This window comes from Etheostoma spectabile, chromosome 3 (genome assembly GCF_008692095.1).
Source record: "Etheostoma spectabile isolate EspeVRDwgs_2016 chromosome 3, UIUC_Espe_1.0, whole genome shotgun sequence".
In the NCBI taxonomy this organism is placed as follows: domain Eukaryota; kingdom Metazoa; phylum Chordata; class Actinopteri; order Perciformes; family Percidae; genus Etheostoma; species Etheostoma spectabile.
Genome location: NC_045735.1, coordinates 27,332,654 through 27,343,999, shown reverse-complemented (window position 1 = coordinate 27,343,999; position 11,346 = coordinate 27,332,654). Strand labels below are relative to the sequence as shown.

Below are 11,346 nucleotides of genomic sequence, written 5' to 3'. Positions count from 1 at the left end.
CTTTGGCTAAGTTCTGTGTTGTGCCTTGTCTTTGGCTAAGTTCTGTGTTGTGCTTTGTCATGTTGTTTTCTTTGCTGCTGTGTGAGAAACCTGAGAAAATCTCAGTGGCGCTTCCCAGGTGTGAAAGTGGGTGTGTCTGTTTTTGTTGTGTGGGTGTTGTTACACGGGCCAATGTTTCATCATGGTGGATGTCATCCTCATGTGATTGCAATAACTGCTTACACCCACAAATTTCCCCCTAAGCTCACAAGACAATGAGGTAATTTCAATGGCACACAAAAAAACTCCTCACAGGCAACTGTGTTGGATAGAGTTTAAGAAGGCAATTATAACCTCGGCTTCTGTGATGTTTTGTGCTAAGTTGTGTTTCTTTGTATTTTAAGTGCAGGGGTCTACAGATGAAAAATAGCCTTTTGGCTAATTCTGGCATTTTTGACCCATGTAAAATCATGCTTTTTAATAATTTGCACCCGTTTCATTTAAACTATAATTATAACTAAATACAGTGAATTGAGCAATTCCATGTAAATCTTTGAAATCTTTTTGAGATTGTCAGGTTCATGTTTATTATTTAACATATGATACATAAATAGAAATAGTTAAATCCAAGCAGAGACATGTCAATAAACTTGCTCCGCTGTCATGGTTAGAAATTGTGGCGGGAAACAAGCTTTAGTTTTTTTGTGCTGTTTTTTCTACCTAGTTCAAAAATGGTGCTTAGAATAGACACGTCATAATAGAACGTCATCCCTGACCTTTTGCAAATCTTTGAAATCTGTTTGTACTTTCAGGTTCAAGTTGATTATTTATCATTTTGAAGGTCATCTGCACAGTGTAGTCATGAAATAACAAAACAATAACTTTTTTTTAAATGAGTCAGGAAGCCAACTGCAAAGCCTAACTCTACTTTTAATTTGATCAAACAATGAAATAATGTCCTAAAATGGTCATGAATCATTCTAGATTTGCAAATTTCCTTGTTTGCTGCTGCACTTGCCATGAATGAAAAGGAGGAGAATTCAACTGTAAGATAGTCGGTCTCCACAAAATTAGGGAGAGAAATGTTCCCCCCTCGTCTTAAAATGTTCATAAATCAATATGAGAGGGCATCCTTGTAAAAAAAAAAAAAAGAATTCCGGCTGCCCAGCCTACAGACTATTCCAAACGGCCGTGAGACTTAAGCTGCCCATGGGCCCTTCAAATTGTTGGTATTGCATACTCTCCGCAAAACTCTCCAGGATTCCCACTAGTTTAATTTAGGAGTCCAACCAATATTTATACCACTTGCTCACTCTCTATATCTCAGTCATGGTTACCCTGCACATTCATCTCTCAATTTACTGATGTTTATGTAGCCTCTCAATCTAGCGTTGGAACAGATGGAGGAATTCCACACAAAGAAATATAGCATAATTGGGGTTAAAAAAATAGATTTTGTTTGTGTCATTGATAAATTGTGGGTTGGGATGGTGGGCCGGTGTGGTCAGAATGTTCCCAGTTGATGTTTAGTGTCCCACCTCCGCCCCTGGTCCCTGCAGTTGAAACGCAAGAAGTTCCTCAGAGGTTCCTAGTTCAGGGGAAAAGTTCCTGCGGTCGAACCGCGGGTTTGTCTCTATCAGCCATGAAAGTGTCTGAGCATGCAGCTTGAGATGCCCCAATTTGTTGACATTTCTGCTGTAAGAAATTGTGTTGTGTTTTTCATACATGCACACATTCTAAAAACATTTTGTGACTCATCTCCACAGGTGTGCAGCAACCGGTAAGTAACTCTCTACTATCTCTCTGATATAAGAGACAGCTAGTCAGCTGTGTCAAAGCTGCAAAGCAAAATTGCATGCATCATAACAATAACATATATCTACTATCTGCGATATACCTGTATTTTAAATATCAGAAATCCCTGACAAAATAGTGCAGTCCACTACAATAGTTTTGTAATAAAGCTATGTTGATTCAGATGGATCATAATCATGTTTAAAGCCACAGTGATGTACAGTAATTGCATTGGATTGCCTGGAATTGGTAGGGAGGAACAGGGTCAGAGCAAGGAAGTAGTGGGTTGCCCTTTGAGATATTTATAATGTTTGTGTTTGATATTTTGTTTTTTTCTTAGAAAACCACTCCTCAACCCAGCTGGTAAGTCAACCAAAGGTTTTAACTTTCCTGCTGAGACCACAAAAATATTATTTTTATACCACCCACTAACAATTCTCAAATCATCATTTCCAGTTTGTGTCACAAGACATAGTTGACCTCTTTTGACCCAGTGTTAGACACACTCAGTTTAAGTTTAACCCTTAAATTGTCACAGATGTATTGTTAGTTGTCCAAATTATATTTTATATGTGACATTTAAAACTGCGAAGGATACTTATGTTACACTTACACACTTATGTTATTCATAATCACAAACACATATTGTCCTGTATGTTTAGCGGTCACAAACTCTACAGGGAGCCTTTAACCCTGTAATTGCAGTGGTGCTAATTTAACTTCCAATGGGTTAAGTCAGAGTTATGCACACTTTTAGAAATTTGTCTGTACAAATAATTGTGTGTCCATTCTTTTTATATTACATTACATTCATTAGCACATTGATTCTCAAACTGGGGGCGAAACAAAAAATAATGAATGCATTTTCTGCTGCACAAAGCATGGACAAGCTTATGAAAGAGCTGCTAGGTAAACGTAAAGCAGACGATGGAGCTACACCAAACGCCACAACTACCAAACAAAAACAGAAAAAATATGTACACAGTTTGGCTGATTGTGGCCCACTATTGTCTCTCTCTTCCTTCTTACTCTCTCTCTCTCTCTCTCTCTCTCTTTCTCTCTCTTGCGCCAATTCATGGAGAAACAGCTGATCTCAAATTTCTTTGGGAACCAGTGGTTAGGTTAGCGACTTCAAATGAATGCATCCAACCTCACTTTGTGTTATGTGAAAGTGTTCTTAGGATGTTGAGTACCTCTGTTTTCATTTTTGCTCATCTTTGCACATCTGCAGCACTGAGCCAAACACAGGTCTCTGTGGATCGTCATGTTACAATCCGAGTTACTTTCGCTGCTGTGAGAGAAACCAGGGAAAGTCTCAGTCGCCCTTAGCAGGTATGAAAGTGGGTGTGTCTGTTTTGTGTTTTGCGGGTGTTCAATCTGTTATTTGTTATACTTAAGACTGCTTACACCCACAAATTTCCCCTAAAGCTCACAAAGAATACAATTGTGGAGTGCTGTTATCCAGATCTGATTTCCTTACAATGGCACAAAAAGAAAACCTCCGGGGCAACTGTAATAAGATAGACGTCATGAAGACAATTATCACCTGTGCCTGCACTTGCTCAGTGACAGTTTTGGCACCAGTGATGATTTATACAGTGATTTTTAATAAATTGTTCGTTCATCACTCAACTTAGGTTGTGTGTTAAATGACCTGGAAAAAAATAATTGATGTTGACAAGCAAAAATGGGTTTTGGAAATTATTTCCCCGCCAAGGTGACCGTGAGAAAGAAAAACAGCTCAAGGTATCCATTTAAACCAGGTTTGTTCCATATTATACAGGAATGACCAAAAATGATGGACTTAACATATTTGTGAAACATTAAAGAAACAAAGGATAGCTGGTTTTATGGCAGCTAAAATGTTATAACATGTAGATGGAAACCACCCTTAATTTTCCAAGAAGGAATACCGGTTTTCATTTAGGATCTGTCGGTGTGAAAACGCCCTTTGATTTTACACAGATCACACAATCTGGGACTACACAGTATAGCATAGTGCCATCCCAACTTCTGGACTAACTGTCGTCTTCCTGTAGGAGGTATTGGGTTTAATTGAACCTTCAATATAAACAAAGATATGGCGAGCGCCGAAAACATACATGCTAAGCTAAATCATTGACCCAAACCCCTCAGCACAGACAGAAGAGGATGTCGGTCCGACCATACTGCAGTAGAAAGTGAAAATGAAAAAGTGTTGTGTGTTATTTCAGGAATCTTCAACAGGGAGTCCCTGTTTGACTGTTTGACTCTAAGGACCCTTATGGGGTTGGGGGGGCTTAGTTCTTTTCTGAAAGTTTTTTCAAAAATGAAAAAGTCCTAAAATGAGTCCAACATATTATTGGCGAATATAAATCACTACTGCTTATTGACCTATAGGTTAGGATGTCACTAAGGTAGCCATCCGCAGATACAGTTAATCCTAATCCTAATCCAAATCCTCCTATTCACTCTGCCACATGTATGTTTAACATTAAAACATGATTTATACAATCATGCCAATAATTATTAGGTTATTTGAATAGCTCCGTATTCGCCCTGTACTTTATTCTAGGCCCAGTTTAATATGCAACTTCATTTTATACAATATGTAGTAGAGGGTCCCTGCTCCTTCTGTTTTTTAATTAAGGGGTCCTTGGCTTGAAAATTGTTGAAGACCCCTTTGTTATGTGATAACTTTCTCCAAGACATTGGCAGGATGGGAATGCTTGTGGCTTCACTGTCTTATCATCCAGCTGTTACGTCTCCCATCATCTGACAGAGTTAATGAACTTGATATTCTGCCTGAGACAGTATATGAGGTTATGATGAACACTGACCTGAAAGAGACCTGGAGTACCACTGTTTCAACTTGTATAGCAAGAGTTTGAAAGCTGGGAATTCCACCACACTGATCTGCTACAGTTGTTTTGACATTTGATTCAGGCACGCATACTACTTGGCTAAAGATGGGGAAAGTCACAAGTCTAGCCAGTACAAACCAGCCGACGCCTTTCCTTTTCCATGACTGTGTCCAGGGTAGTTCCCAGATGTTAAGTATGTCTAGTAATGAAGAAAAATAAAATTTTGTCTTTGCTCGATTCCTCCCATGGGGACGGGGGTCGGGTTAAAGAAAATTCCACATGGCAAAAGTACTGACTGCAGTGAACACCTCAAACAGATGTGTGTGTGCTCAATCTTTCCCTTCCTGTCATTCCTTTATATTCAGAGTCACCCTTTCTTGGCATCAATTATCCCCACACCCTCTGTCTGATAAACTCACGGTCTTTTTATCCCCCTTAACCCTTTTTCTCTTCCCCCTCCCTCCTCCCACCTGCATCTTTAGGCCAATTGGATGATGCCTCAACTGTGTATAACCCACGTACGCATGTCTGCTGGGATGGCTTTGTATCTGAGTGGACGTCTTGGATTGAACAAGTACGTACTACTGACATTTACAGTACTGTTTATAATTTGCTCAGCTGGGCAGTGTAGTCTATGTCAACCCTTTTTCTCTATAGTTTTCTGTGGAAACGTAAACCACCCTTCCCCCTGAGGTTTGTGGGCCTGAAAATAATAAGTTCAAGAAATCTTAAAAATCCTTTTTGTTAGCGCCTTGTTTTTCAGTATGCCAGTTTTTCTTCTGACAACAGTTTGAATTAATGAAGATGCTGGCTCGAGCAAAATCCCATTTCTTTAATATAATATATGCAAACAATAATAATATAATAATAATTTTTGAACTTAGAACAGCACTTCATCCCTACTGTTACTGTAATTACAACCAACTCTGCTGCTTCGTGCAGCTTCGTTGAGAGGGCTCGGAGCTCCACCCAGCTCCTTAAATACAGCAAGTGAGTGTGTTTTGTGTCTAATGGATAAAACGCACTGCTAACATCGAGTAAGCGTTTAGTTTTCTTGCATAGTAAAAAGGACGATATTTTTTGTTTTGTTTTAGGACTGTATTTTTGTCAGGCATTACACATAAATATGTTCCCATGTTTGCATTTAAATGAGTGTAAGACTGTGCCTGCTTGCGTTAGTATTGCTGCACCCTTTACTTTTTTTTCTTCCTTTTTCTGGGATACGTGTGAATCTGTAAAGAGGTGTTATGGCTTGGCCCAAAACAGAGTTATCTATTGTAATGTTAGGACCTTGTACAAGGACAGAGAACATGGAGAGGACTGTTCAGAGATCAGCATTCCGTATAAGCAAGGTAAAGGGAGTGTGTTTTGTTCTCAGTCTGATGCCTCCCCTGGACAACACTGCTGCGGGACAGAAGTCTATTACCCTCATAAAGAGATCTGCTGCGATGGACAAAGGTGATTATGTGTGCATGTGTGTGTTTACTCTTATCAGTAGAAATACTGATAAAATCTGCAAAGCATTTATTTGAATCAGCTTGTGTCGCACTGTGTTTTGCGGGCTGCTTGTTTACGATGTGCTTCCCTTGGCCAAGAAATTAGGCTGTGTGGGAAACAGTTAATATTTGTGTCGTGGAACATGTATGGAGACAGACAACCTCAGACAGGAGGGGTTTCATGTCTACCGAGCCAAAAAGGCATTTCTGCTACACTGACTTTTTTGAATTTTTTCCTGGTAACCTTTAAAACACGCCAAGCTACTGAGCCAAGGAATGTCTGTCTGTCTGGGTTTGAGTAATTGGACCTCGTCTGTATAGGCAGGCCTGTGTCTGTGTGTATGTTTGTCAGATGCGTGTGCATGTTATGACTGTCGTACAGTTATGCTATTCCATCTTTCAGGGGATTACAAGATTTTATAAGGGATCTGATATTTTAGAGGACCAGTATTTAGTATTCAGTTTGGCATTTTGGTTAAAGCTGAATTAATCAAAATGTTTCTAATTGAAATGACAAATGAAAGTGTTATATCAAAGCTGTCATTAGTAGTGAGCAATCCAGAGAGAAGTATCACCCAACTCTGCAGCTCCTTTTGCTCCGTTTTTAGCTGAGCAGCTAATCGTTTTAATTTTACAATACCAAACAGCAGAAAGACAAAGTTAATAACAATGAGCTGGTGAAAAAAATATAGCACGCTATTGACAGGATTATTGGTTTTGGTAGAGACAGCATGAGACTTGAAAGGAGAGTGAATTTTGGATGCACACATGCATGTGGTTGCTCTGTCTGCTAAATGTGTCTAGTCAGAATGATAATGTTATTAGGTCAACAGACAACAGCTTTTTCAGTCACCTGTCTAATAACTCACAGCAGTTTAGGCCTGCTGTTTAGACTTGTGCGCTGTTGTGTGTCGAGCCAGCATGTGTGTGTGTGTGTGTGTGTGTGTGTGTGTGTGTGTGTCTGGGAGTGAGTGACAGAGCGTGGGAGATGTGAGAGAGTGAGAGATGTGAGAGAGACGGCGATTAGCTTTGGAGAGAGTACAGACTCTAGAGTCATACTGAGAGAAACAAAGTGTCTCCCCTTTGCTTTCTCATCAAGGGAGGAAATCTGTGGCTAGAAAAGTTAACCCTCTCCTTGATTTTATGTTGTGTATGGAGAAGGAGAACCAGGAAATTATTTTTCTTCGTCTAACTACTAGACTACTGTGATTGCAGCTGTACTGTATAGAAGCGGCAATGCTGACATGCTGCTTTCACTTTACACTCCGTGTAGACACAGTGTTGAAAACGTTATCTTTTAATCGTACTTGTTGCTCACAGAAAGCATATTCTAATTCACCTTCTTTTGAACATTAAATGATCTGTTTTTGTAACATGATAGTTATTACTTCTTTATTTCACACTTGTGATTTGATATTAAGTACGAGCACTGTTTCTCCACACAGACATGACAAAAAAGGAAACGCTCACTGCTGTGGGGGGGAAGCCTATGACATTAAAGACCCTCAGATGAAGTGCTGCGCAGGGAAACTGCACAACCTGACCCTGTTAGGCCGGCCTGGACATGACGCGCAGTGCTGTGGATCCATTCTGCAATCCTCACAGGTAGGTTTTAAAATATAATGATAATATTTAAAGTTTGACGTGTATTAAATCAACACTGGATCCAGCCTTTTCTTCCGTTTTGAAAAGCAAACAAAGCAGACAAAGCATGCTTTTTTTTTTGTCTTTTATGGACCTCTCCATAGTGAGATAGATGTTGTCTTGCACAGATTTTTACACCAAAAAGAACAAAACATCTCTAATCTGAACGTAAATACAACTCGTATATAAATTTAACAAGGCTTACGCCTAAAATTAATGATTTTTAGTACTATGCCAAAAGTCAACCATCTGATCACACCACTCCTGCCGATAACCCCGGCGAGATCCATAACTGTGTCCTAGATCAGTTTTCTGTATATCTTGGACACATATAATGATATCAGTAAGATGGCAACCAAGCACATATTTACGGACCATCAATGTGTGCATTGTATCTACTTTATAACCAGGATGTTTGCTGCTCGAGTGAGGACAAGGAGGTGCTTTACGCTGCCAAGACAGGATTTTTATGCTGTAGTCACCTCTACTACAACACCTCTCTGTGGTCATGCTGTGCAGGGATGCTGAGTCCTGTACACAAAGCGGGACAGCATCAGAACGTGACCATTAAAGGTCAGTTGTGCGATGCCAGAACATTGCTCTACAAAAAGCATTTCATCATTGTCATTTTAACTTATAGTTTTTGCATCAAAGCAATAACGTGTGCATACTGTATTTTTTTTCAGAATCCAGACTTCTGTCACTTAACGATCTGAGTGAATCATCTCTTTGCAATGCAAGTAAGATGTCAATTTTGACTTTCTTGAGAATGAACATGGGAGCAAATACTGTTTATGAAGATATGTGGATTTGTAAATGTTTGTGTTTGTTTACGTCCCTGTTCAGTGCAAATCGGTACCATGGAAAGTGTGTCTCCCTGCAGCATTGTGTTCAGCAATGTGCTAAAAATCCATGGAAGAAAGGCCTCGGTGAAACATCTGGACTCACTTCACATCCTGCAAACACCTGACCACTGCAGCATCCCTAAACTGATCCCTGGGAACAGCTACTTCTTTAATGGAGATAAAGTCTTCACAGATTACAACCACAACTCTGTTCTCCAGTCGCTCTTTTTCATTTTTTCCAAGTGTTATAGTCCTTAGCTCACCACTGTTACCCGTTACTACCATCAGTTAATCTGTCATTGTATACATGGTCTGACTCACACTGGATGTCTGCCATTGCCCCCCTATTTCAGAGGGCTTTCTCCTCTCCTTTATTTTCCCGGGGCACTGCGTTACTGCATCCCGGACTTAACGCCACCCAAGACAATTGTGATTGGTTTAAAGAAATACAGACATGCCATGAGATTTTTTCCCCTATCCTTGAATGATAAGCAGCGAGACTTTTCATTAAGATATTTTCTTCGCTCACTGGTGCTTTACCAAACAAATTTGCAGTCAAATTACCAGAATAGCTAACTTTTTTCCTGTCTGGTAGCTGCATGCAAGAAATAATGTGTAATTACTATGTAGCTGAATTTTTACACAAGCTGAACAGTTTTCAGCTAACATGTTTTTTCAGAATATTATGATAGTCTGTTATTTTTTTCACTCATGCACCCTTTTATTTTATTTTATTATTTTTCATTCTTGCACTAAACTATAAACGGCAACTGTTTGCACACATTTTATTTATGCCGTTTACATGTACACGCACCGACGATAGCCTTGGTCGGTTGATATCTCTGAACAGCTCAGGGGAATCTCTTCAAATTTGGCACTTTAGATTTGAGTGGTCAAAGGGCAAGGTTAAAGTGTCCTCACAAAGATCATTTTTGGCCCCTCAAGAATTCCTATGCTACTTATAACATATTTCACACAAATGCCTAGTATGATTAAATGATGAAGTGATGGCACTTCAATCAAAATGTTTGTAGATCAACTTTACTGTGACATCATAATGTTCTGCAAAAATGCTGTTCTTGCCATTATTCAGTGCCATACTCAGGAACAGAATGGGAGATTTTGACCATTTTTTAAATTTTCTTGGATACTGAATTGGTGACACCAATCTTGGGTGCCCTCCTTGAAATGTGGTGATTGTATAGATTTTCTGTTCTGCTGGGTTGAAGATGTGTATGAAGCATTCATGTTATGCCAAAAATTCCAACAATACCTTTATTAAATTGCTTCTAAGTCTTCACTATACATTATATGAGTCTAGACAGATATAAACTTGACTGGTTGGAGGAGGCAAACAACCACAGGGCAGTAATTCTAGTTAATCAGCTAGTCATTATTTATGTAGCTAATAATTGATAAGCATGTCTTCAAAAATATTAGAGATAAAAATATGCTATATGGAACTAAACGTCCAATCATCCAAATATTTAGCTGTGGTACATTAAAGCTGTTTCTCAATACTGCAGTTTTTTGTTGTACTGTACTGTACTGTATGTGAATGACATGAATTTAAGCTTTGCAACTTATTTTCATTTAACCAAAAAAGATTTTTTTTATATCTATGTCTGTGAATCTTCTATTTCTTATCTAATTTTAAGAAACATAATAACTTTTATATTGCATGCTATTTTGTTACACACAAACTACTTTAAGGACTTTGTGTTTTATATATTTTATCTCAATAAAAAAATGATAACCTATTAACATGTTGTGTCTTGTCTTACTTAATGTTTGGCCGTTAGTAGACACTTTGAGTGAATATTATGACATTGCAGGATGTGTATTTTATTATTGACAATGGCCTGATTATTTGGTGTGGGAAAGTGAGGAGAGGAAACCCCCTTCCCCTAGGACAAGTCAGCTGTGATCTCTCCCACAAAGTCTGATGCAAGAGCGATGGTCCCTTGAGGATGGGTGTTTATGGAATCCTCAATCTCTCTCGCTAACTGTTACAAAGGCATCCAGTGTTCGAGACATCAGGGTGGTGTTCCTCCCTTCATTGGCTACCGATTTGCTTTAGAATACATTTTAAGATTCTGTTCTGTTTGTTTTTAAAGCTCTTCATGGTCAAGCCCCACATCGCTGACTTACTGAAGCCGCATACTCCTCTGAGGTCATTAAGGTCAGCTGACCAGCTTCTCCTTGTCCCTAGAACACGACTCAAAAATAGGGGTGATCAAGCGTTCTCAGTCGTGGTCCCGAGGCTTTGGAATGACTTGCCTCTTCATATCAGATCGGCCCCTAGCCTTCAGATTTTTAAATCACGACTTAAAATTCACTTTTATCCATTGGCCTTTAAACCTGCTTTAGAGTTGTATTCTACGTTTTATTTTTCAAGTCTATTATTTGAATAAATGTTTGTTTTGTTATTTGCATATTTATAATCATTTTAATGTAAATGTCAATGTTCATTTTATTAGTAGTATCAATTCATTCATCAGTTATATCGATACATTATACAGATAGAGTATGTCTAGACAACACTCTATAATTTACAAGAACCCAACAGTTCTAGCAGTTCCCTTCAGAACAAGCGACAGTGGCGAGGAAAAAAACCCTTTTAGGAAGAAACCTCGGACAGACCCAGGCTCTTGGTAGAAGGTGTCTGACGGGCCGGTTGGGGTTGAAATGAAGAGTGGCAATAATAGTCACAATAAAAGATAATGAAACAGTGACAAAATATAT

At 39.0% G+C, this 11,346-nt stretch overlaps 1 protein-coding gene across 1 annotated transcript; it reads left to right on the top strand.

Annotated features, from left to right (window-relative positions):
• Positions 1 to 1,745: 1,745 nt before the first annotated feature.
• LOC116678638 (usherin) lies at positions 1,746 to 10,307 on the top strand (the record flags this gene model as incomplete). The annotated part of the gene is given in 9 exon segments (XM_032508432.1): positions 1,746 to 1,759; positions 2,114 to 2,136; positions 3,005 to 3,105; positions 5,099 to 5,190; positions 5,995 to 6,074; positions 7,558 to 7,717; positions 8,167 to 8,329; positions 8,443 to 8,496; positions 8,603 to 10,307. Coding segments are annotated over 9 exon segments (944 nt in total), but the record flags the coding sequence as incomplete, so codon positions are not given.
• Positions 10,308 to 11,346: the final 1,039 nt, after the last annotated feature.